This window comes from Clytia hemisphaerica, unplaced genomic scaffold (genome assembly GCF_902728285.1).
Source record: "Clytia hemisphaerica strain Z4C2 unplaced genomic scaffold, Clytia hemisphaerica genome assembly, whole genome shotgun sequence".
Taxonomy (NCBI): domain Eukaryota; kingdom Metazoa; phylum Cnidaria; class Hydrozoa; order Leptothecata; family Clytiidae; genus Clytia; species Clytia hemisphaerica.
The window spans coordinates 45,383-73,297 of NW_027104031.1; the positions used below are offsets into that span (position 1 = coordinate 45,383).

The 27,915-nt window shown below is 34.6% G+C and overlaps 1 protein-coding gene across 2 annotated transcripts; it reads right to left on the reverse strand.

The window, feature by feature from the left end:
• Window positions 1-2,688: 2,688 nt before the first annotated feature.
• Window positions 2,689-16,991, reverse strand: LOC136811675 (glycogen synthase kinase-3 beta-like). Of its 2 annotated transcripts, none has more exons than XM_067068302.1 (8): window positions 16,575-16,991; window positions 8,012-8,289; window positions 7,546-7,656; window positions 4,849-4,979; window positions 4,376-4,482; window positions 3,980-4,173; window positions 3,431-3,617; window positions 2,689-3,297 (listed from the first exon to the last, which is right to left on the reverse strand). In XM_067068302.1, the coding sequence occupies exons 1-8, from the start codon at window positions 16,681-16,683 to the stop codon at window positions 3,107-3,109; spliced, it is 1,308 nt and encodes a 435-aa protein (XP_066924403.1). In that variant the 5' UTR covers window positions 16,684-16,991; the 3' UTR covers window positions 2,689-3,106. The 2 variants fall into 2 exon arrangements, with proteins under 2 accessions (XP_066924403.1, XP_066924404.1); XM_067068303.1 differs by lacking the exon at window positions 16,575-16,991 and adding an exon at window positions 15,442-15,787.
• Window positions 16,992-27,915: the final 10,924 nt, after the last annotated feature.

Here is a 27,915-nt window from a genome sequence, read left to right on the forward strand (position 1 = left end):
ATGTTCATGGTAAAACTTACTGTATGATTTTAGCGAACATAAGGTAAAAAGTATACGAACCACTAGTTTTAAGAAACGTTTAACAAAAAGAAGTACAGTAAAGATAAAAAATTGCTGTTTGAAAGAAAGTTCTTTATAGTAAGTAAGATGGTATCTTTTGTTGTCGACTTGCTTTTCAAGCTAGCCGTTTGATTGTTCATGACTGCGTTTTAAGACACGACTTTCTTTTTTCATCTTCGAGTAAGAATCAATTCCGAGATATTGTTGAAGACAAAAAGGCAGATTCTCCTTCAGATACTGGTCATTGTTAAGTCGTAAGCAAGCTAACCGAGCATGATGTTTTAAACTACGATTAAAAGATGGTAGATAATGCCGTGGTAACAAACTCCTTTCTATGTGGTAAGGATCAAATTCTTTGGACTCCAATACAATTTCTCGTTTATCCCAATTGAACGTGACATTGTCGAGTTTATCAAATTTAAAAGAGATGACCACATCATTTGATTGTATATCAATCAGGTTGAAACCAATAAAACATCGGCCAAATATTGGATGTGGTTGAAATTCAATAATGTAGAATTGATCAAAGAATCTTTCAATTTTTGTTTTCTCAGAAAAACTATCAAGGAAAATCTCATCCTTTAATTGTAAACCGGTTTCATTTATGTTGAAGATTTGAAAAACTTGACTTTCTTTATCATCGTCGTCAACAGCTCCATACACCAGATAACAGAGTGATCCTTTAAGTTGACCAAACTTCATGAAATAATCGTATCCTTGCAATGTGAACTCGATATTGTGGATAAAATATTCGTTACCGTAAAAATCAAATGCTAAAAGAGATTTATTTGGATAGTCCATAATGAGTAGCATGTCCAATTCAAGGTTTAAGAAAGTCTTACAGTTCCAAATGGACATCAATCCAGTGCTAGGAGAAATATTCCTGATACGTTTGAAAAGGGAGGCTTTTTTCTCATCGAACTTTATGATATCGACACAATAGCGATGTTCAAAATAATGTTCCAGAACAACTAAAATGAGGTAGCCATCTTGAAAACAGTGTTCTTGCATAACTTTTGGTGAAATTATTCGGAAATCAGGTGCTACATAATCAAGTTCTATAGTGTTGTCTATGGTGCATTCAAACGTTGTTGTGAGAACATTTTTTGATAATTGACCAAAGAGTTCTCTCAATGTGCCTGTATGGATGGTCAAAGTTTTGTTGTTGTTGATTTTATCGTTTCTTTGGAAGAGGAACCATCTTGTCGAAGATGCATCATAGAAAGGTAGATACCAATTCCTGGTAGATGGACATGCTAACTGAAGTCTTAGTAACTGACATTCAAACTGATTAGAAGAGTCGTTAAAATAATGTACAGGTAGCGTTACATCAACAGGGTGCAGAGTGCTTGGAGGTGAGATGATACCATTTGAAGCGTACATATAACTGAAATATCTTCCACTGCTATCAAAACCTTTTCCAATGCAATCTCCTTTACCAAACAAATCATCGATTTCGTAATCACTTTTTGATGAAGTATTTTCAATCGAGGATATGGGCACCAAGTTTTGACGTTGATGGTAGCTCCAAGACATTCTTGTTTGCTGTGTTTAATTTTGTTTTTTAAACTGTAATACAAAGTAGAATGATAAATTATCGATGATGATGATTTTGTTAGGTAAAACCCAACAAGTCAGGGCTAAGAGTTTATTTATTCGAAGTAATATTATAAGGTCAACGAGGCTAAACACCAAAGTTGAACAACCAGCGGGACTAAAAAGGCTACTTAAAGTTCGAGCCCAACTAAGATATACAGTCGAATTCCAGGATAAAAGGTCATTCATTGGTTCAATCTAAGATTGGAAAGTAGAGGAGAACGGAACGGGATAACAGCTTTTTTTTATTTTGGGGTCAACTTTTATTTCATTTAATAGCTTATGTACATTGTGAGTAGGACAAGCAAAAACAGAAAAAAAAGATAAAAAAACGATAAACAAACTAAAAGAGAATATTAAATTGTTAAATTGGAAAAATGGTATTCTCTACAATACAACATAATTTATAATTTTCATCTTGTTACAATGAATAAATTGACCTGGAAAAATGCTAGTCATTTCTGCGAAGAATAGTTGTTAATTAATAAAAACGCTTTTTCCATTTTAAAAGGTTACTCAAAAGCTGATCTACTTGTGCAATTGTCAAAATGCTGAAAGGATAATTGTTCGCAAAACGCCAGAGAAATTTTATAAACAAATTTACAAATGGAAAGGGGAATTTTTTGTTCCTACTAATCCTAGAAAATGTTGCATGAGGTCTGTTAAATATAATTGTTTTTAAGTCCAGGAAAATCTAATTTTGATAAAATTATTTCAGTACTTGTTGAGTGTTTAGAAGTATTCTACCATATTAAAGACAAAGCTCGATTACCCAAGCATAAACAAAGGATTTTGTACTGAAAATTATTTTAGCAAAAAGTCAAAGTAATCAATCTCCATAACCAGATGTTTGATTGGTCACAAGACTTGAAGAATGGTGAGGAAATAACAAAAAAACAACAGTGATACACAGAGACAAATAAAAATCTAAAATTCTGACAAATTGATGACTGGTAGATTGTGATAGAAGACTTATCTGCCTGTGTGCATAATTGAGGGAAAAATTTGTCAGCATTTTGCAGAAGGACTAACCAATAAGATAGACTGGTTGTTTGTATAAAATCTATTTTTAAAAACAATAAATTTAGGAACACGCTAAAGTTTACGATCTCATAAAAAAAGACCGATCCATGAAAAACTTTTCATTGTAAACTCAAATTGATTAGGAGCTTAGTTGTTGAGAATCTTGTGAGGCTTTTTCATCAACGAGACAGAAAATGGAGCTTTAAAACGTATCGAAAGGAAAAGCTCAACCTAATTATTCGTTAAAGAGCAATATCGACCAGCTCCCTTTCGTTTTCTCAACAATTTCCACCAAACTTCTTCCAAATAAAAAACTTTTCTTTTATCAACATAAATCTACATTGGTGTAGTTCGTAGCAGTTACGACTTTGTTTATTTACGTTGATTGACTGATTTGGAAAGGATGGCCATCGAAATTCCATTCAAATCATGATGCAGAAGTCGAGACAACTGCACTAGAAGTTTGTTGTGAAGTGCTGCTACTCTGTGAGGTCGACGTCGCGTTGTTGGAAGTGTTGGAATTACTGTTGCTTGAAGATGTGGTTGTGTTATTGCTGGTTGCGTTGCGAAAATGTTCTGGAATCAAGACGCTCTGTAAATTTGCATTCTGTGAAAGCTCTGTAAAGTATTAAAAATGTGAAAATATTGAATAGTGTAAACAAAAAAGATATCTAGATTTATAACATTAGAAAGGAGCTGGATCGGAAGATAAACTAATTTTTGTCTAATATTTTTGAAAAATTATTCGAACCTTGTGCAGAGAAATTGAAGAGTTTTGGTAACTCCTTCCCATTTGGAAGTTTGATTCCAGGTTCACGTAGTTCATCAAAAAACTTATGAGCGCAAGCCTGAAGTGGGGTGCATCTGCTGCCAGGTGTATATTCCAATAGTTGTGATGTCAAAGAAATTGCATCTGCCGGTGTCCTTGCACGGAAAACCTGAAAATTAGAGGTTGGAGGGTGATTTTTGTAGCATTCTATTTAGCAATTGTGGCCTCAAGCTTAATTTATGTCAAATTCACTCCATAAAGGGCAGAGCCAGCTTAACATATGTAGGGAGTGACTTAAGGTGGCCGTACTTCTGAGCTAACGTAAACTGAGATCAAATGCTATGGTTCACGGAAATTTCATGCAGTTTTGAGCTAAAAACTTTAAAAGTTTGCATAATTTAATTTGACAGTGAGGGTTCCCAGGAAAAGTAACACTAGCTAGTAAATTAACATGTTCAAAAACAAAAGTTGAAGAAGCCATTTTCTCTCATGTAACTAAAGTCAAAATAATTGAAAAGTAATTGGACTAACCCTCGACCAAGGGTGTGGTTTGATTTGTGGAAATTTGAATTCTGTATAATGTTGGTTCATCTCACGTATCTGTTCTCTCGTTGGTGTCCCTAACACTTTGATGATTTCAACAAGTTGGTCTACACCACTGTCACCAGGAAAGATAGGTTGGCCAAGAAGAAGTTCTGCTAAAACGCATCCAGCTGACCAAGTATCTGTCGAAAGGAAGAACAGCTATAATTAAAGAATGAAACCAATCAATGCGTAGATGACGGTATCCATCAAAAAGAGTATGTAAATTTATGAAAGATTTTTAAATGCCAGCCTCTTACTTTTTGTGGTTTTGTTCCTTTTAGAATAACCTTTCAAACACATAATTTTCACATGGTGGTTCAAGTTGACTAGTTTGTCACTTACCAATATTAACTGTATAATCAACGGCACCAAATATTAGTTCTGGTGCTCGGTAATATCTGGAACAAATGTAAGCCACGTTGGGTTCTCCAGCTACCAAAATCTTTGCACTACGGAGGAAAAATGAAATTTTACTCATAATGAAATTCTAGTTTCTTTCGAATTTCAGTCATTATTTTCAAACAGACAAAATTGAAAAATAGACTAAAAGACTACAGCCAAATTTCAGACACGTAATAAAAGGCACACCATACAGGTGTGACTATTCGAGGGACTTAATCTAACTAAACTCAATTATTTTTTAAAACGATCGCGGATCAAATATACCTTCTTACTAAGTGTAGCTAATAAGCGTTCAGAGTGTCAGCCTCTATGAAGTCAGATTAATCAAGGATCACCATGATATAAGAGAACACAACTAGGAAAGATCCAATTTTGATGTCAATACCAAAATTTAAAAAGAAATCACTCAATACCTTCCAAAGTCACAAAGTTTCAATACAGCTGTGTCCGGATCCAGTAGTAAATTTTGTGGTTTGATATCACGGTGACATACCCCTAATGAGTGAATGTACGCCAGTGCACGAAACAGCTGGTACATATACAGCTAAAATAAACAAGCAACATGCTGAATGGACCTACCTAATGATTAACATCAGATGAAAATAAGAAAAAAGTGACAATAATTGTACAAAAATTCAGAATGGAAAAATAAAGCTTGTGTGTTGAATAATGTAAAATGGTAAAAAGGAATGTCCCCAAATACGAAAATCACTTAAACCATTCAGACCCAAAAAACCTTTTAAGCTGTTTTTGGCCCAAATTTGCCCAAAAAAATTTTCCTTAAAAATCTGGCTCCGTCACATTTTAGGCATTGCCATTTTGCATCATTGTGCAAAAAATCAGAATAAAATAACGAGTCAACTTTGAGAAAAGCTATTTTTTCTTATTTGGTTAAAGGGAATTTCCCCAAAATACGAAAATCCGTTTTTTAAGGCGAATAAGAATTTTCCGGGAAAAACCACTTCAGCCATTCTTTAGAGAATCTTGCCCTCCATCTTTGTACAAAAAATCAGAAAAAAGTAATAACAGAATTTTGCACAAAGTCCAAAAAACCCTATTTTTAGGTAGTTTTTGGCCCAAATTTGCCCAAATATATTTTTTTTCGAAAATCGGGCTCCGTCCCATTTTAGGCATTGCCATTTTGCATCAGTGTGCAAAAAATCAGAAAAAAATAATGAGTCAACTTTGAGAAAAGCTATATTTTCTTATTTCCCCAAAATACGAAAATCCGTTTTTTAATGCGAATAAGAATTTTCCGGGAAAAACCACTTCAGCCATTCTTTAGAGAATCTTGCCCTCCATCTTTGTACAAAAAATCAGAAAAAAGTAATGACAGGATTTTGCATAAAGTCCAAAAAACCCCATTTTTAGGTAGTTTTTGGCCCAAATTTGCCCAAATAAATTTTTTCTCAAAAATCGGGCTCCGTCACGTTCTGGGCATTGCCATTTTGCATCATTGTGCAAAAAATCAGAAAAAACAAATGAGCCAATCCTGAGAAAAGCTGGTAACAGACGGACGGACGGACGAACGAACGAACGGACGGACATGGCTTAATTTATAGAACCTCCACCGGGGCACCCGGCGGTAGGTCCAAAAAGAGGGTTAGTTCTTCAGTAGCTAGCAATAAGCAAAAAGCTCGTCCCAAAAAGTCTGAAAAATGGCAAAAAATGAAGTTTTCAGAAAGTCAAAATTTTTTATAGACATAAAGGATATCATTTCATGAATAGTTTGTGAAAAAATCAGAGCAGGAACATGCTCCATTGAAAGGTTATGACAAAATTTCCGATTTCTGGGCTAAAATCCCTGGAAAGTTAACAAAAATCAAGATTTTTTCAAAATGGGCATATAAAGGCTACAAAGTAGTTTACCTTACCAAATGTTTTTAAATATTGATAATTTGGATGTTACTGAAGAGTTTAAGTCATTTCAGTTGTCCAATGAAGTTTTTGGGGGTCTAAAATTTTGTTGCGCCGTGACGGAAAATCATTATTAAAAAAAAAAATTTGAACAAAGCAGAATTTTTTCAGTTTTTAAATGTTTAAAATATTAGACCTATAGGGCTGTTGAGAATCACTAAAAGAATTCACTTAAAAACACCAAGGTAATCTTTTAGTGCACTTTTAAGTTTGTGTTGCGCTGTGACGGAAAATCCAGGTCGGCGTTTTAAAATTATCTTTTCTCCAAAACTTGTTCATCAATCAACTTGATATTTATATGACATGTTCAAACAAGTCATCTGATGATATTTAGCTATCAAACTTTAATTTTAGACTTAGTCATGCCTTAGAAATAGTCAAGGGAAAAATATTAACAGATTTTTTTCAAAAATGTTTCATCCTAATTGTTTTCCAAAAATGTCCATTTTTTTTCAAACAGTGCTAATTTTTCAGTATATGATTTTTGATCTTGGAAAATACATGCCTTAGGAAAGATTTAATAACAATTTTGATGACAACATGTTGAAATAAGATGAGAAAATATATTATTCATATTTGTGATTTTCACTGTTTCATCAAATTTTGGGCCAAAATGGACCATTTATTAACCTTTCAAGAACCAATATCTTTCCAGCACATTCACAAAACCCCGGGATGTTATATATCATTGAAAGCAAAATTTTAAATAGATTCTGAATATCTAATTTTCAAAATTGGTGAGAGCTATAGTGCTTTAAATAGTTTTTTCAACAGCTGGGACGAGCTTTTTGCTTATTGCTAGCTTCTCTATTAACATTGCATTCGTAAAAAAGGACTTGCTCAAATGCATCATTCTGTAGTGTGATAATATATCCTGTGGTAAAATTAGTTGAGAAAGAAACAGTTCAGTAAGAATTTTTGCTCTGTAAAGCAAGAAGCGCTATCAGCATACATAAAACAACAAAAGTGTTGAATCGGAATTTTTGTTAAATCTATTTGGTTAAAAACCTAAGCAATAGAAAAAGTTGAAGAGCTTTTTAGACAAAGTTGAAGAACTTTTTAACATCAAACAATATTTTTTGCCGACTCCAGATTTCTTGAAAGGTTTGAGACTTTATTTAAAAAAGCAAGGCACAAAACAATGAATGGTAATAAAAATCCATCCTGCACAAGTTAGACGGAGTCATACAAACCTTAATATATATCAAGGGAAGTGTCTGTCTATTCTTGCAGTAATGTCTTGCCACACGATAAACAGTTTCTGGAACAAACTCTTGCACCAAATTTAAGTATACTTCTTCTTTCTAAAATTTAAGAGAAGAATAAAAAAAGTGTTATAATCATCACATTTGACTACAAGGACAAGAACAAGGCACTTACCAAGCCTAAGAATGCATCATTCGATCATCGTGCTCATACCAATAAAATCATATACAAAAGTTTCTAGGGTAGACTAAATCATTTTGGGTGCATGATAGCACACACTAGCCTCCTAATATACCTGAAATCTCTAAGGGATGTGCTCAACCACACCAGAAATTGATGTATTTTGATATTCTTTGTTAGTTAATCATTTTTTTCAGAGTTTTAATTCTTCCCCAAATTTCAAAATGAGTGCCACCCACTGTTCAAGTGATCTTTTAATGCAAGAAACTTTACCTTTTCACCACTTGTGTAGAAAAAATACTTGAGCTTCACAATATTACAATGATCTAATTTCCGCATAATCTGTAGTTCTCTATTTTTAAACCGTTTATCTTGCAGCACTTTTTTTATTGCAATAAGTTCATTACAGTCCACTAGTCTTGCTTGATATACAACACCAAAAGAGCCATTCCCAATCACTTTATTATTTGAATAACTGATTTCTTCTGCAGTGTCAGGTAATGCTCCAGTTGTTGCAAGTACTGTCGTCACTGTTCCTCCATCTTTGTCTCCTATAAAACAAAGATTTCATATTTATTTCCTTTTTAGTGTCAGCCTGGCTTCAGGTCTAAGGAAAACTCTACCAACCTACAATTTGAATCTTCCTAAAGTTATAATTTTGGTGTAGTTTTCATGACTTGAATGAAAAGCGATCTTTAAAATCTTTAAAATAGACATTGTATGTTGAGTGTACGACACAAATTATGAATAAGAATATTTCATATTTTTTAGATTCCATAAGTCTTCTTTTGTATCAAATGTGACAGTCTTGTTGGTTGATTTGAAATTTGAAAATGACTCTGGTGAAAAGTCTAGAATTGACATTGTACTCTAACTGACAGAATTTTGAACTTGAATGCCTGTATTTGTTTATAATGTTTGCGTATAATTTTTTGTTCAGACTTTCATGTTCCATTCAACGGTATCAATCATTTCTGTCTAATTAAACTTTGAAAAATTGTCAATTTTTTGCCTATTTTAGTTAGGGGCCCCCTCTGAAAGTTTCAAAATCATATCTACTTTCAAACCAAAACATGCCGTTGCAACCCACCAGACCCCACGAAAGGTTCTACAGAGCACAAAGGTTAGCCCTACTATAAGGGGGAGTGTTTTATCATGGAAAAGCCAAAAAATCTTTATGGCTGAATAATTCAGCAAACAAAAAAGGTTTTTCAATGATCAGTGCGTCACAAAGTGGAATATTTTGTTCGCGCGAAAGCGCACCAAAAAGCCAGCTGTTTTTTAGTTTTGTCTCGTTTACCCAAATGCTGCAATCTTGCATAGAATTAGGGCTCAAGACTAGAACCCCCAATACGAGACATTTGACTGACCAAAAAAATTCATCATCATCAATTTTGTCAATTGTTAGAATTGTTTACTCCCTGGAAATAAGCAACTTTCTGAAGTTTCACTTTTTCGGTTGTGCTTCATTAGAAAAATTACTATCGATCCCGCGAGTAAAAAAAGGTATTACGACTAGTCTACGAAAAGTGCGCTTGCGCTGCGAATGGGAAATCTCGCAAATTAATGTACAGCACCTGACCCTGAGAATGTAGTAAACCTCAAGAATGTAGTAAACCCCGAGAATGTAGGTTTCTCATTTATTAGCATTGTAGGCCTAACGATAGTTCAACTTCATAAAAAGTTGTTTCAGAGGATACTGTTGCATAATTACTCATTATTTCTAGACATTAAATTTTAGTTTAAGTTAATTCTTTTTGTATAAAAATCTGAATCGCAGTTGATTGAATACTACCCGAATTGAGGCATTTTTAAAATAAATCGAAATCTATTGGAATTAAGTTATGATGATAAGGTATTTTCTTACTCATGAGCAAAGTAAATGAGGAAAATAGTCCATTACAAGATTTATTGTTCCAAGTTAGATATTTTGACAAAAATGTTTGACCTACTTTTTTGGGTTAATTGACCTTCAATTTTGGGGTCTTCATAACCCGATATAAAAAAGTTTGTCAAATTACTTAAAACTTGTTTGTTGTACTTTCATAACATGAAAGTACTACCTGAGAGATGATTGATGTTGACATTTTGAGCTTTTACAACATGTCACAGACCCGCTGGGACCCAAGTCCAATCAGAAAATTTGCCAAACTTTTGAACAATAGAATTTCTATCCCCATTGGGACTTTAGTAGAAATTTTTGTCCCCATGTGGGAAAAGGTTCCAGCGGTACTGTGAGGCAGGGGTGTTGTTACATTATTCACATATATCAGCACAAAATTTTCAACCCACAAAATAAATACAACTTTTTTGTCTCTTCTTTTAGTTCTTTCTTTTACTTTTCCTCATTTGTAGCACGATAAAATTAATATCTTTGTTAAATCTTTGTCAGAATACATTTTTAAAGCATAAATTTCACTTACAGAACAAAGATTTCTGGTGAATACTGAAATTCCGCTAACCCCTGGGAAAGGATTTTGGGAGTTCCAAATTTCGTTGAAAACATTCAATGTTTTTTAAAATGCAAATCTACATCTTTCAGGTCTGATTCAAATTTCACCTACATTCTTGGGGTTAGGTGCTGTATGCATAAAACTGACGAAATCCTTTCTTTTCTGTTCTTTTTTATTCTTAGGTGACGTCACCATCGATCTTGACTTGACAATGGAGAACCAAATTTGGCAATGCATAATTCTTACAAGCGGCCGAGCAGAAAGTTTGTGTGACACAAAAATAGCACGACAAACAAAGCGCTAGAAAAACGCCCACAGAAATTAGGAATGTATTGAATATTTCACTAATGAAGTCTCAAACTTTTTGTTTTTTGTAATTATCATAAATTCATAGTTTTTAAATACTATTTTTTGAAAGTCAAAGGACAATTAAAGTGAATTTAAGATGATTGGGTGGATACTGGGCAGACGGGCGTATTGCATGCTCTGAGATCAGAAATTAGACCAGACAGGAGCGTTTTAGTATGTGATATTAATTAATCATTTCTTTATCTTTATTATTTGCAAATGCAAAATGAATTATGGAAATATAATGTAATATATTATATTTGATTGTCAATGCCAAGTAGTAGGCACTTCAGTCACGTCACTAAAAACATGCGTATATATTGAACCCGACTGTGGACTGACCGAAAGAGTAATTACATAAATTATTGTGGAAGTGACTCTTAAAATAAAACGAATGTATGGGAAATAAAAAAGACAACTTTTGTAAGGATGTTAAGTTTTTTGAATATCAACATTTGTGATAGACTGATGATTCTTTCTTTGTTTGAATGCATGTTTAATTCTTTTCAATCCAATGCAAAACAAGTGATACTTTTATGGACCTACCTGGTTATGCATTTAACAAATATAATTGATATCTACGTGAGCATGACCGTCAAACAATCATTCAGAACAGAAATAGTGACGATCTATTAAAATTAGTCGTTTGTTTCTTATAAAAAAAACGTCTAGAAACCAAAATTTCATGCTCTTGAAATAATCTTTCATATTCAGGACTTCGTGAGCAAAAAAAAACATCTTTCTTATTAAAAAATTGAGTAATTTGGCTAAGAACATTGGTGTATGCTTATTAATAGTGATTCTTATAAATAAAGATGCGTATTTTTAGCTGAAAAATTCTTTTTTTTACAAAAATCTGCTCGAGCCATCTTTTACCTACTTTCATGTAAAAAATCAGAAAAAAACAATGATCCAATGTTTCACAAAGTCCAAAAAACCCGTTTTTTTAGCCGTTTTTTGCCCAAATTTGACCAAAAACATTTTTTTTCGAAAATCGGGCTCCGTCACATTTAAGGGTTTAAAGTTATGCATCTTTGTGCAAAAAATCATAAAAAATGAAAGAGCTAATCTCAAGAAAAGCTAATACCTAAGTAATTGATAATGTGCTTATAAAAAAATACCGAATTCGGCAAGTTTTTCTATAAAAACACGCTAAGCAACCAAAATTTCATGTCTAAACACACATACCCTCTAAAAGTAAGCCCTCATGAGCAAAAAAAACATCTATCTCATAAAAAAATTGAGTAATTTGACTAAGAACATTGATGTATGCTTATTAATAGTGATTCTTATAGATAAACATGCGTTTTTTGAGCCAACAAAATTTTTTTGCGAAAATCTGCTTGAGCCATCATTTACCTATGATGGTACCCTACTTTCATACAAAAAATCAGAAAAAATAAATGACCCGATTTTTCACAAAGTCTAAAAAACCCGTTTTTTAGCCGTTTTTTGGCCCAAATTGGCCAAAAAAATTATTTTTTCGAAAATTGGGCTCCGTCACATTTTGGCCACCACCATTTTGCACCTTTGTACCAAAAATCAAAAGATTCCTATGATTCAATCCTGAGAAAAATTTGTAACAGACGAACAGACGAACGAACGGACGGACGAACGAACTAACACAGGTTAATTTATAGGACCTCCACCGGGGTAGGTCCAAAAATGTAGCAGTAAAATAGAAACCTTAATTCCCCTTCAAATAGCAGTATCACAAGCTATTAATATTCAAAAGCATTGAGTGAAAAATTTCTAGAAAAGTCAGCATCAGCTGGTACACTTTCCCACATGCTTAGAAAACACACTCAACACATTACTAGGGAGCATAACTCTGGAATTCTTGCGGATACATTCTGACTGCCCTAAACGCAACAAACAAGTTATCGACTGTTGGAACAGACAGTATAGACCTAACTCTTCATACAAAAATTACGGGAAACGCATATTTGGACTTTGTACCCTATGCTGCACACAAGCACTTAAGCCAAAGTCCCGCAAAGGCAGGACAAAAATCAGTTTTTTGAAGTTTGCAAAAAAACGCCACATAGAAGATCTTTCAAATTCAGTATGTGAATAGAGCAGTAAAAATATAACTTTTCTATTTTTCCTTTTTTTTGCAAAAGTTCTAGGAATGAAAATAAAGGGATAATGATAATTGAATACTATCCACTGATGATCCGCAGCACTACCGTAAAGCTAGAATCGCTTGGCATACTCCTTCGCTCTGCTTCGCTCTGCTTCGCTTGAGAAGATAATTTACAGATTAAAGTTTTTCACCCGCGCGGGAGCTCGCAGGCATTCTGTGCGCGTTCTTGGCTCAATCCTTGGACCGTGTTAAAATGGTAGACTCAGCTATGACAGATCATTTCGATGGAAGTTGTTGGAATGTTTACAAGACTCTTGACAGAAAATCCTTTGTTTTATTGTCAATGATGACAGTGCTGTTATTAATTTTGTTAGATCTGATATATTGATGTTTGTAAGTGCACTTTATAGTTTTGATTCCCATTGAATAATCATATTCTGGTTTTCATGTTATAGATGCTGTTTTAGAGCTTTAGAGCTAGCCTGACAGAACACATATTGAAGCCTTGACACACCAAATAAACAACCTCTGGAATGAAATGAAGACAGTAATGCTGAACACTCAAAAAGAACATGTGCCAATCAAAATAACTGGTTGCAACACTTTTCTCCTCAATTGCTTGGTTCACCCCACAAATATAAGAGCAGCTTGAATAGAAAAGTGTAGGTACAGATGTTATATATCAATTAAAACCCAAAAGATTGGAAGAGGTTAAAAAAATCACCCGGTCGCGTTCAGTGCCCGCTAAAGGGCAAAGGCAAAATTTGCTACGAAAAGTTATCATCAACAGCTCTAACTTGGGACTATCTGACAAACCATGGGACATTCGGCTACCATGGGACATTCGGCTACCATTTCACCAAACCTTTTCAAAGCTAATCAAAATACAAGCTCAGAAACTGAGGAGCGACTCTCCTGGTGACCATTGCTGCTAAAAGTGAAGCAATCGTCTTCATAAAACAAAGAAAATTGGAACTAGCCAACAGGTTTTCGTCATCAGGTTTCTGGGCTATACAACCCTGGATAAACAGTCAGTGATGCTGGAACTTCGATTTTTGAGGATTACGATTTTACCAGCTTTTTAGCGATTTTTGCCTCACTAACCCAAATCTTGCAACCTCTTTACCTTAAGGAAGATCGAAATTAGAGTTTTTCAGTGTTCCGAAAAAAACACATAGCACTTAGCAGAAATTTTTTCATCTTCACAGGATCGATTCTCAACAACAAAATACATCTTTTGGTCTTTGGGTTTGTTTCTGACGTTTTTCCTTCAAAGATTATTGATCACTTTCCTTTTCTCGCGCGGGCGAATAAAGATGAGGCGGCAATCTTGCACTGAGGGTGCTACTTAGTAGTTTCTGCCCTATTTTACGCCCACAATAGAATGGTCCAAATACGGGGGTATTCTAAATGATAAACTATGTCGTTCTGTAAGTGTTTATTTTCTGAGAGATACAAATAGTATATTGAATATTAGTAACTTATTTATTTAAGTATTTTTGAGTGCAAATTTAAATATATGGTTATAAAATAAAAAACAAATGATAGCAGTTCTGTTTTTCCTCAAACCCGCGGGAAAAGTTTTTTTGCTGACTTAGCTATTTTACAAATCTCGGAAAAGAACTCCCATACAGTGTAGCTGGAACCTCGATATTCCAGGATTAGAAAAAGCTATACCTGTTATCTTTTTTCTTTAAAGAAACAACAAGCCATCAACATCAATAAATTACACACAATTCCTCAGAAAATTTAAAAATTATCTGCCATTATGACTTTCTTGAAGCCGTTCCGAAATTAACCAATCGGGTTAGGTATCGGAATTCCTATGGGAGTTCTTTTCCGAGATTTGTAAAATAGCTAAGTCTGCAAAAAATCTTTTCCGGGGGTTTGAGGAATAAACAGAACTGTTATTATTTGTTTTTTATTTAACCATATATTTAAATTTGCACTCAAGAATACTTAAATAAATAAGTTAATAATATTCAATATACTATTTGTATCTCTTAAAAAATAAACACTTACAGAACGACATAGTTTATCATTTGGAATACCCCCGTGTTTAAGACCATTCTATCGTGGGCGCAAAATAGGGCGGAAACTAAGTAGCACCCTCAGTGCAAGAACGCCGCCTCATCTTTATTCGCGCGCGCGAAAACGCGAGCTAATCATTTTTTTCTCGCGCGATCAAGGGGAAAAGGAAAGTGATCGATATTCTTTGAAGGAAAAACGTCAGAAACAAACCCAAAGACCAAAAGGTGTATTTTGTTGTTGAGAATCGATCCTGTGAAGATGAAAAAATTTCTGCTATGCGTTTTTTTCGGAACGCTGAAAAACTCTAATTTCGATCTTCCTTAAGGTAAAGAGGTTGCAAGATTTGGGTTAGCGAGGCAAAAATCGCTAAAAAACTGGTAAAATCGTAATCCTCAAAAATCGAAGTTCCAGCCTCACTGCCATAGGAATTCAGATACATAAACTTGATTGGTTACTTTCGGAACAGCTTCAAGAAAGTCATAATGGCAGATAATTTTAAAAGTACATTGAGGAAATGTGTGTAATTTATCGATGTTGATGATGGCTTGTTGATTCTTTATAGAAAAAAGATATTAACAGGTATAGCTTTTTCTAATCTTGGAATATCGAGGTTCCAGCTACATTGACAGTGGACAGTTTAATTGTGTAATTTGATAATACTTTTTAGAACTGAACAAAAACACCAGAGTCTGGTGCATCGACAGAATTGCAGGATTGTAAAGTTGTTTTCACCGTAAATTTTGCAATGCGTGTGATGCTAACAATATGAAAAGTATGCTACTCACGAGTGATCCTAAATCCACCATGTGATCCAGGAGAGGAGTTTCTTCCAGTTGGGTCTACTAGAGAAGTTGTTCTTTGCCTTCCACTCATTTTCCTACTTTACATGACAATAATTTTCACAATCAAATAGTCCAAACAACTGGAAAATGTAACTTTATTTGAGTTCCATATCCAACCAATTATATTACTCCTTTGAATTACTTTGCTCTAGCAAGAGCGAGAAAAACTTGAAACACCTCAAAACTTTCACCATAAACAATAATATGTTTTCATGTTGCAATATTCACAAAACTTTTTTTGAGTCAAATGCCGAGCACAGCTACGCAAGTCGGCCATGAACATATCCTCTCTTTAATGAAGAGATAAAAGCTGTTATCACGAAATGAGGGAGATAACAAACCCGATTTCCCCGATAAATTTATTTGAAAGTTCAATTGCACTATTTTAGGGACAATAAGTACATTAAAGATTAGCTGGCTGTTTGTAAACATAGCAAGCATTTCCAAATGGAAAGTATTTCTATTCAAATAACCAAGATGAAATCCAGAAATAGCCAATTAACCGAAGTACGGAAATATCGGGAAACCAACTCGATAGCAGCGTTGATTCATTAGCTCCCGAGTATTGGGCCAGTTCTGTCAAAATCAAAACCGAAAGAGGTTTGTTTTGAAAGAGGCCACGGAAAAGAATGGACTTACGTCTTCGAATATAAATTGAAAACATTTTTCGGCAAAATTTTCGCGGATTATTTTTTTCGCGCTCGAAGTTTACCGCAAAAAGGGAAAAGGGAACAGGGAATGCGGTTTCAGGAAAATCAATGGTATCGAAGTAAACAAACAGGGAAACTGACGTGTAAATTGGTGAGTTGTATAATTGTCTACACGTTTTTTAAATAATTATAAGAACAAACCAAACAAGAACAAATAAAGCTCCAATGGTCAAAATATTAAACAAGTGTTAAGAACATTTTAAGGCTTTGCGGACATCCGGTTTCTTAGGGGAATGGTCAAAAAACTCGCAAAATGGTGAAAAAATAAGAAAATAGTAAGAGCATTTTTAGGCTGAAATTTAAAAAAGTTAATAACATCCGAAGGCTGAAAATTATTGGATGTTCTTATAAAAAACGTGTACCAACCTCTACTTGAGCTGGTCGATCGTGTATTGCTGTGCGATCGACTTGAGGAAGATTTTCCGCCACTGAAGACTGTACCACTACTCATCAGCAAAGATGCTTTCTTGACCATCCAGTCAAGGTTCAAATATTTTCAATTAATTGTCTTTGTAAACGTGATGGTATAAAAAGCGAATCCCTTTTCCGTCAACAGTTCTCATACCATTTACGCAAATTCCGCGAATATTAAATTTAGAAATTCCAATGAAATGAAAAGTAAGGTCTGTCGAAACACCAAGAACTTCAAGTTAACATCTTTCAACAAAAACAAATGATTTAAAGATATACCCCGATGCGGGGAAGAAATTATTATCTTCTTCTTCTGTTAATTTTTTACGTATCCATTTTGATTATTTTTCGATTTTTTTGATACCCTAAAACGAGAGATCAATTTACAATCAACAATAAAATCACAGAGAAAGAAAATACACAAACAGATTAACATCAAAACTTCCTACAAAACTGACAAAAATCATTCAATGACAAAAGGAAAAAGTCAATTTAATTTATGCAAAAAAATATTATAAAAGAGAAAATGCTCAGTTTTAATTGCTAAGCCAATTAACCGAGAACAATTAAAAATGTATTGATAAAAGCAAACGATTGATTACACAATGCGCTACGTCCAACCCGCTCGCTCTTACAGCGCGCGCGTCATTCGGTTTGTGACATCAAGCCAAATAATAGTATAACACGAAAATCACCCGGAAGTAACCGTCATGTAAACGGAAACAGCCTTCTTCCGCATTTAATCAATCAGCAATGATAGGCAAAGACATTGAGAACAAGCTTGCGGAAAATACGTAGAGATAGATAGGAACATCCGAATGCTCCAAAACTATTCGAAGTTGCTATGAAAAATGTGTAATATAGTACCTTATTCCGGTGGAGAGGGGATGGCACTGACCTTAACAGCCGACAGGGTGTACCGCTTAAGTTCAAAAAGCGGATCCTGTCATCATAGTGCGGAAAGGGGTCTGACCCCCCCTTCTTGGTACCCCCCCCCAACCTTAAAAAATGCCTATCCCCCAAGGGTTTTGGGCTACATTTTTTATGGTAAAAAGGGAAGGGAAACAGTAAAGAAAAATTAAGTCTGGCAAATATAATACCACTTTTTAGTGAAAATAAAGAACTTCCTTTCATGCAGACCAAATTTCATAACAGTGCTAGAAAATAATCTACAATATTTTTAAGCCCCTCTTCTTAAACGACCCCCCCCCTCCTTGCTATCCCCCCATTTTAATGAAAATTTCTGACCCCCCTTCTTCACTTTTTTGGAAGGTGTCATACTCTAAGGTCCCGAATAGTAGGGGGGGGTCTGAATAAAAGGGGGGGTTCGAAATTTTTGCAAAATATAATAAACGGGGGGGTCTGAATAAACGGGGGGTCTGAATAAACGGGGGGTCTGAAAATATTTAGGTAAATAAAGGCTAAAACCAGGCTATTTAGAGCAAAATAAGGGTCCTTCTCTTTGACAGCTGAAAATATTCTTAAAAACTAATAAACGGGGGGGGGGGTCCTAATAAGAACGGGGGGGGGTCCGAAATATTTTCGAAAATTAATAAGCGGGGGGGGGACGTCTATTCGGGACCTTAGAGTACCCCCTTAAGAAAGGGGGGGGGGTCCGAACTATGGTCATATATGAATGTTTGGTAAATTTGGGACCCTGTCAGAACGAAAAATCGTAAGCAATGGAAAGTGGCAAAAATGACTAAAGTGAAAGTAGACGAATAAATGAGAATTTTCTTTAATTTTCATCATCCTTAAAATTCTCAAAAAATAACCAAAAGTCAAGTCTGCCAGACACACATCTTATTAAAGATTAGTAAATTTGGGACCCTGTCAGATATCTTCAGAGTCTAAAAAAGGGAACTCTGAACAGCGGCACTTCCAAGTGCCTCCCTGGGCCTTATTCTTCAAAACAGAGATGCTTATTATCAAACTAAATTAAGGAGAAAACTAAGTGTGTTGTAGCAAAATCACATATCCCCCCTCTTCTGAAAAATTTCAGTGAACGCTCTTTGCTAACAATAGTGACTTTTTGTACCCCTTTGGCAACCATGGACGTTTTAGAACAACCCACAGTTTTGACCCACAAAATCGAGGACGGTAAAAATGCTGATTTATCGTCATCATTAATCTAGACTAGGAAACAACGTCGTTGTATTTTGCTACAGGTTACGCTTGCAGACGCTCACTTCGCTGAATACAATGGCTTTCCAAACCACGCCCATGGCAATTTATCTTTTTTATATAATGTATCTTTTTATATAAGGACTATTTCTGCGTTCTTGTTTCTCAGTAAAGGCACGCACTTGCTAGTCTATCCTCAGTCAGTCGCGATCTAACGAATCAAAAACCAACCGTCTCCGTCGCAAAAAAGCGCCATATATAAACACCCCAATGACAAGAAGTTTACAAAGAACTGAAGAACTCTTTTGTTCAGCTCGCAAGATGAGTCGTGTGTTTCAGGAGCAAAAAACAATGCTGTATCAGGTTTAATCGAAATTTCTTTTACCTACCCCCTTCTAACTCCTACCCTGCAAGGTTGCCACCTAGTTAGCCCAGAAACCATCCTGAAACCCAAAATATAGGTATGTTGGAACTCAAAAACAGTGTCAAACCTTTTTCATAACCAAGGTGGGGTACATGCCCCACAAGGCCTGGACAAAAAGGGTATGTGAGTCAAATGATCAATGTTTGGAGAATATTTGATCATAGCCTTGGTCAACTGTTTAATTAAGTCACACAAGGTCACTGAGACAGGGCTGTATATAATAGTTCTAAATTGGGGAGCTAAAGCAGTTGATTTCAGTTTACAGAGCGTAGACTTGGATTAAAAACCTTCGACAGGTATCTGATGTTTTAGAAATTCAATAGTCTGGCATGTTAGACGAGACTAAAATTAAGCACAAAATAATGAAAAGAACGAATTGTAGTTTACACAGACTGTAACAATTATGGTATTTACTATCATATAAAACCTATGTATTACTCTATTACACATTACACGGATTATAAAACGACTTCAGTTCTAGAAATGTAAACACACGTAAACCCTTCGACGGCTCTTCCAGCATCTTGAGGTTTGCCCCTCCCAAACGAATTATTTTGATAATTTTTGAAAAATTATTCAATTGACTTGAGATTTTGCAAGTGTTCACCAAATATGAGTTAGTATCTTTGGGGAAAATTTCGACATTTTCCCATTGATGACGTCATCGACTCCTGATGACGTCATCATTCTTTGAAAATACCGAAAATAGGACCCCCTCTAACTTTTTTTTCGCTTTAATTTTTTTTGCTCAAATTTTGTGAGGCAACTCCACGTGACATGATTTTTTGGGGCAGAAAGTCAATTTTTCGCCACCTGTTGGTATCGTGTATTTTACAGACTGGCCCAAAATTACCTTTTTTTGCCTAAACAGCCCTAGGATACTGTATCTAGTGATTGGGGAGTGCTACTGACTTGAAATTAATTAATCAACATTATATATTATTAATAATACAAGCTTGTAGTCAAAATTTCAGCAAAATCGGACGAGTGGTTATGCTGAAAGTGAGCATTTTAGGTAAAAACGAACCGGTCTGTAAAATAGCAACCGATCACGTGATTGAATTTTGCACACTGTCTTGGATGGTTAATATCTATCACTGGTGAAAATCTCAAGTCAAATCCTCCAGCAGTTCCTGAGTTCTGGCAGGTAGTCAACGTGAATTATACAGACCGGTCTGCAAAGTACCAAATACTCATGGGATCAATTTTTTTTGTTACTAGTCTCTTTTATTTGACAAATCAACCTTCAAGAACAAATTTCAGTCAAATCGAACGAGTCAATCAGTCAATACATACTTTTAAAATGTATACTGGTATCAAAGAAGGGCTAATAAAATGTGTGTTTCGAAAACAAACATGCATAGTTTATCGTGAAAAGGCACAAAATCATGAAAATATTGTCTCTCTAATACCATTCACGAAATTAAGTCCCCGCGAAATCTTAAAATTTCGCGGATGAGCTCAACCGCGAAAGTCACCCCCGTAAATTTATTCCATTAAAGTACGAGAATAATCATTAGTATTTTCAGTCTTATACCTTGATATTTCATCCACCACTAATGTAGTTTACACTCTGATGGAAATGTATATAATCTGTAATCTGTGACAAAAAAATTGAATCCACAACAGAAATGTAAACTTTCTACTAAAGAGAAAAAATACGAAAGTTTTATTTACAATGGCACTGTGTCGTATCAATGACAACGGTGTATTAAGTTCATGGAATAATAACGATATTACCAAGTTACAGGTTAATTCGCATTCTTGTATACTGTAATACATTCTTTGCTTATTTTATCGATATATGGCATAATAAACCTGAGAAAAAACTACAGTGCATTCTCGCCTACTCAAATTTTTCTTGGTTAAAGGGAAAACCTAAAAAACTATATTTTGAATCTCTCTGTGATTGAAACAAATTAGACTTCCTGTTCGAGTTCGAATAAAACAGCCGTAATGACGGCTGCAAACTCCCCCGGTAATTGCCATGGGTCAGCCTTTCTTAATATATCTAACATAAAATATAAAAAGTATATTCTAGTGAGTCCGAGCGCAAACGGAAACAAAATCGGGAAATCAAACCGGAAAGATCGGGAAATCGAAGCCGACTATCGCGATCGATCGAATTACAAATGAAAAACACTGATTTTAAGAAACTCCTTAACCGGAGTTTAATTAGTGAGGGTTAACTGTACTAGGAAAAACTGAGAAAAATCTACTTTCGATTATAAAGTCTCCATAACGCAAACACACACACCCACGCAGGAAAAAAAATTTCGAGTTATGGAAAATTCAAATCATAAAGACTATGAAGGGTACCAGAAAACTTGTTCCATTTTAGTGAAAATTCGTGTTATGGAGACTATACTGTACTGTACACTGGGATTTCTATAGACAACTCTTTCCCTAACTCGATTTTCAAACGACCATTGCAAGAAATAAAGAAGACGTGTTTTGCTACATAAACTTTCTCAATTTACTCATCCCCGAAAATGATGCAAAATGAATTAAATTCCAAAGTCTGTAAAAAAGAAAATTTTTGTCCCCTTTTTAAGGTCTGAACAAATCACATAGTAAAGAACCGAAAGGGCAGAACATTCAATATGTTAGTTGCAAATTAGTTTGAATCCAAAAACGAACTGCAATTAAAAACTTTCCTTGAAATCAAACCTTGTTTTCCTAAATAACAGTAAAGCTATAGTATTGAAAAATCCTCGCATCTCAAATAGGTTTTCTCAAACTTTAAACGTTGTATCCAAAAATAACAACCTTTAATACGAGGATGAAAGACAGGACTTATCACCAATTAAAAGAAGAGGATTTTCAAGATTTCCTTAGGATTTAGACAACTATTTAAAAGATTGAAGGTCAAAGCAGGCTTAGCTTACAACAGATTTTTGTACACTGTTTAATTAACTGTGTTTTCAAAGTTGGAAACACTGAAGCTATTGAAGGATGGACCTCTACAATTGTTTGTACAGTATGTAAATGTAAATTGTTTGTATATATTTGGAAAAATTTTGCATACAGTATGTGGCCCCCAAAACGTCGATCAAATTTGAAATTTCTCTCAAATCTAGAGGAAAAGAGGTTTTACAAAAGTTTTTGCTGCATGAAAAACTTTAACATCTCTACTTCATTTCCTGGAAGTTCTTTTTCAAAATTTTCAATTTCAACAATATTTTCCAATCGCTTAAAGATAGGTAGCTTTTAATGGCCCCCAAAACGGAGGTTTGCAATTTTAGCGATTTCTCGAGATATCTTTAAGATATGAATACAAAATTTTGACCACAGTTTGGAAATGTGTTTTGGGCATAAATTTGTTTGATAAAATTTTTACAGTATACCCCTGGTTGTCAAAACGCAGGTTTGGGGCCCCCAAAACGTAGATGTAGTTAAAATCAAATTATTAAGCCCAGTGGTAATAGGGGGGGGGGGGGGGAACTATGAACATATTTGTTTTCCCTTAAATTTACGACCTGATGGATGTAAAATTTATGATTTTTATCAAATATTTCAAGATTTTTGTCCAAAATGACAATTTTGATTTAACAACGTCTTAATCAAGTTTCTGAAAACCAATCTCTTTTGAAAATAGTTCCATTCATGTACGGAATAAGCTGTGAAAATTTTAGAAAAAAAGCTTAACTGAAACTGAAAATATTAAGCTTCAAAGGTATTTTTCTCCTATATTTTGCAAAAAAATGACAGAATTTGCCGTTTTTGCTGATTCAGCGAAACATTTTATATATAATGTTAATTTTTTGTTATAATTTATTAACTCAAGCTGATAGGAATGGAATTCCAAGATTTTTTGCTGTTTCTCATATTTATAATTTTCGGTTTTATCAATGCTGATTTTAGGGCCCTAAAATACTGGTTGACCTTTAAGATGCTATTATCTTTTATCCATTCTCTAAAGTCACAGATGTATCTGCATTTTCTGAACAGCATTAGGTGTAGAAAGTTTCCTATACCCCATTCTCATAACTTATTTTCAATATCCAAGGAGCTAGAGTGAGTTATATGCAATTTTTATCTAATTTTGGTGTTAAAATATTTCCTTCAGATGCAAATATGTTATTTTGAATCTGTCTCAAACCATCAAAAACATGCTCATTTTCAAGTATAACCATCATTCTTTCAAAATAAACGAAACTCGTTTAATTCTGATAAATCTACAAGTCAGAATCCTCATTTTAATGTCGACCTCCGTTTAGGGGGCCGTCTCCGTTTTGGGGGCCATATACTGTACGTTAAATTCGCTTTGAGTGAGCTATAATCTTTGCTTTGCTTGCTATTTTTCAAAGAATACTTCAATTTTAATATAGTATATACCGTTGAAAAGAGCACTATCCGTGTTTTATAAGCATTGCACTTATAAGCATATGTAGGCTCAGATATGGCAAAATTTTAAGCATGTGCTAAACATTTCCGTGAGCCTAAGAAAAACTGTTTTTGGCTAGGATTTTATGTTTTTTCGGAATTTCCCTAAAATTTTGCTTGAGATATAAGCATCCTTATAAGAATTTTTCAGCCTTTTTAACCCCTCGATCTAAGCATCTCCGAGCCTGTTTTCAAATTTTTGTTTGTTTATAAAAAAACTTGTAATTTCAGCGAAAAATAAAGATGAGGAAAATGAACTTTTTATTTGTGTTAGAAAGTTCATTTTGGCACAGAGACACTTTGAAGCCTCCTGATTAAAGATATCTATGCAATTATTTCTCACATAAAATTACTGCATATAAAGACATTAGAAAGTTACCTGTTGGGTGAAAAAAAAACAGCAAAAAGACGGGGGTTTCTAGCAGAAAAGGATAAAAGTTCATTTTTTGTTCTATCTTTTAAATTCTTTCTCTCAGAAATGAAAGTGTTCTGATCTTTTTAATTTTATATATATAAGTTCTTAGATTTGAAGCAAATCGACTTTTAGTACCCAATGATAAAACCTTTTAGGTTTAGTACCTCTCACAGAAATAGTTCCAGAAATTGATGGGTTCAAATTCGCAATATCCATCCCTTAGAAACTCCCCTGTCTCACTCAATGATGTGTGATAATTGACAGGACTGACAATTGTTCTCTCTCCTGAACTGCTTTTTGAAGGAGCTATCCCAAGAACTAAAAAGAGATGAGTGGAAAAAGCTTCGTTTTACATCATGGGACAAGAATCTGAAGAAGGTTCAATATGAAGTCACAAATCAAGCTCAATTTTGTTCTCAATATCAATCAAGTGAAAATTTCCTTATCAACGCGACCACATAAAAAAATATCTATACCAACGAGACAATCAAATTTCCAAATATCACGTCAACATTTGCAGTAGAAAGGCAAATAAATACTCATAGAAAGTATATGAAGCAAAAACTAAACAACAATTTTTTTCACGAAATGATCAACCATCACCTCTATAACTTTCAGTGTTTTTAATAAGTGTGAGAGAGACGAAGCGAACTTTCATCCCTCTCACATGTCATAACACGATGACGACTTAAGAGAGATACACGATTTTTATAAGAACATTCAAATATTTTGAAGCCTTGGGATGCTCTTAACTTTTCCAGTTTCAAGCTTAAAAATGTTCTTAACATATTCTTATTTTCACCATTTTGTGGGTATCGTTATCCATTTTACTAAGAAATCGGGTGTTATAAGGCCTTAAAATGTTCTTAACTTGTTCTTAATATTTTGGCCATCGAAGCCAGATGTTCTTATAAAAAAACGTGTACACCGTTCGTTTACTGACTGACACACTATACACGTATAAAGATCAAATTACATTACGTCATTATTAAGGAATAAGTATTAGCAACTTTATATAAGCCTCAAATGAGCTTCTCTGTAGAAATTTCCAACATTTTACAGCTCTGCAGAATGCGGAGTACTTTTTGAACTGATGATGAATCCAAAATTTTTGAAGCCTTAGGATGTTCTTAACTTTTTGAGTTTTAAGCCTAAAAATGTTTATAAAATGTTCTTAATTTCACCATTTTGTTAGCATTTGTGTCCATTTTCTTAAAAAAATTGGTTATTTTAGAGTCCATGATGCCTTAAAATGTTCTTAACGTTTTGGTTATCGAAGCCCTGTTCTTATAAAATTTGTTCTTATAATAAAAAACGTGTAGCCGTAGAATCTGAGAAATAGCGAATTTTTGTCTTTGAGATAAGTCGAAGGAGACGGTATAAGACAAAGTCCACATATCCCCAAAGTCGCCGTCCACTTGCTCGACGGTGTGAGCAAAGGCGATATAGAACCGTACATCAACTATCGACTTTGTTCTCCGTCGACTTCAATAACCGCCGATATCATCCGAGACATAAACTCGCTAATACAATCGAAACTGTCTAAAAGTCCTATTAGCCTGTACCAAACTCTTCTTCGCAGGAAAAGAACTACAATCAAGGTCATTTTATTTGAGAAAAAAGGGAAATTCGCCGGGAAGTTTTGAAACCACAATCGATTTGTAAGTGCTCTAAATTAGGTTGGAAGGGTAGACTTAAGACCTTAGGATACGAGGATCCAAAAGATCAAAAATAGTCCAATAAGGCTCAGAATATATCCTGGAAGTCTGCCAAACTCTCCCAAATTGAAATATTCGATTAAATTAAAGATATAGCCCAATATCGACTTTCTCGCCGGAACTTTAAATCTTGAAAAACGTTAAAACAACCGAAATTCTCAATATATTTCAACCATGATTGTAGTAAGAACCGTGAAGTACGAAACACAGCAAGATTTTTTAAAAAGCAAAAATTGCCCGTGGTAGGGATCGAATCGGCTAAACACTTTTGCCATATTTGACGGAAGATGAATTGCCGCTGGCAAGAAATGGAAATTGACAATCCAATTAGCGTCCTTTGATCAAACGAGTTTGTATAACAACGCGAGCGGCAAGGGCAACAATTTGTCACAAATCTTTCCTTGATATGGAAGGTAAAAAGTCTCCATAACTCCAGCCTCTACTGATCGAATGTTTCCCCAAATCCAACAAGTTTGCTGGTCCCTTCAGTTAACAACATCTTATAAAATAGTCTCCGTAACTCGAATTTTCAATAACTCGAACAAGTTTTTGTTCCCTGTGCGCTTTTGAGTTATGGAGACTCCACAATCTTACGTCGCATATTCGCGACGCGAAAGTAGGAAAGAGGTGCCGAAAAGTCTACTGAAGAGCTTTCCATGCCTCTATCATCATGCTACTGTCTGAAAGTCTGCAAAATAGTTAACCGAGTTCAGTTGAACAAAATGAACAAGTACTCCAGGAACGAATAACTCAAATATCGATTTCCAAAAAACGAGAAGAACCAAGCCTGCACAATATCTTTCCAAAAAGAAGAGCAGATTTCTTTCCAATCTTAAACCTTCATCTTCTTTGATGTAAACGTATTTAGACTACTCTAAAATTCCAATTGAAATGAATAGATAGGGTGATAAAAATCAAAATCTTTTACAATACATCATGCAGCGTTGTGCATTTGAAAAAATTTATTTTCAAAAAAGAAATCGTTCATTCAATGGTGCAACCATTTATTATTGAAATATTGTAACGAAATTTTTCACTGCATGGATTCAAGTCAATACCCTACAGTTAAGCATTGAAAGCGGTTTTTCTTATCACCTACGGTATCCAAACTACGTAAAGATCTCAGTGGGGAAAATGGACCACCCAAAAGGAGATACAGTCAAGTCTCTGTAATTCGGAACTCTATTTTTCGAATCTTTCTGTAATTCGAACTAAAATGTTGGTCCCCTCAGCTGGAAAGTAGTTTAAATTACTCTCTGTAATTCGAATCTTTCTCTAATTCGAAGAAAATCTTTAGTCTCATGAAGACCGAATTAGAGAAGGTCAATTGTAAAGAGTTCCAAGCATTGGCAGAAAGCCCAACGTTATTTCAACGCCAACCGAAGCTCCATCGACATTTTTTAATGTTTAGAAATTGAGATGAGGTCCAGGATGCATGAGTGATGTTGATGGCATCCAATTATGTAACAATAAATTCTTCATAACAAAAGTCAGAAGAAATTACGGTAAAAAAAAAAAATCTCTTCCAACCAGTTTTCTTCTGATTGAGTTAACGTTAAGTCTACCCATTCTAGTCCGTTTCAGCTAATGATTGATTTTGTCAAATGGTGATATATACCAAAAAGTTTTTTACATCTCAAATCTTCACCAAAATGGATTTAAATTGCCAAATGGAAGGCAGTACATGATAAACGATTCAAAACCAACAAAGTGATCTTCTCAATCATTCCTCTCTAGGCTGCGGTTTGTAGAGGTCTGCGATTCAGACTAAATCCTTCCAAAAAGACGTCACGAAAAGCCGACCAAATTCTTTGCCAAGAAAAAAAGCCGATCAAATTATTTTAAAACTAAGTCCTACTCCTCATATCCTCCAACTATTTGGAAACCATTACAATTACCTTTTAATGTCACCGTTCATCAACAGTAAGTAAATCTATAGTGGGTCGACTAAAATTCGGGAAAATTGGGGGGAGGCAATGTTGATTTTGGCGCCCCCTAAGAAAAGAAATTTCTTTATAAAAATTATGCAAACGAAACGAGCAGGAAAATTTTGGGATATTTTGTCTCTTTTATTCCGAAAACTGCCAATTCTAAGATCTAAAAAGCAAAGGGGCGCCGAATTTAGTAATCGGAGGTGTTTTTTTTGTTTTTTGTTTTGTTTGTGTCTTTTGTATTTAGGCGCCACCACGCCACCACGCTACTACTTCGGATGCTCTACCACTGCATTAC

Excerpts from the sequence above, each read along its gene's own strand:
- LOC136811675 (XM_067068302.1), bottom strand. The coding sequence starts at position 16,683 with ATGGTCAAGAAAGCATCTTTGCTGATGAGTAGTGGTACAGTCTTCAGT. Across the intron at positions 4,174-4,375 it reads TGATTATACAGTTAATATTG|ATACTTGGTCAGCTGGATGC; the intron begins GTAAGTGACAAA and ends TCCTTTCGACAG. Across the intron at positions 3,618-3,979 it reads AACCACACCCTTGGTCGAGG|GTTTTCCGTGCAAGGACACC; the intron begins GTTAGTCCAATT and ends TCTAATTTTCAG.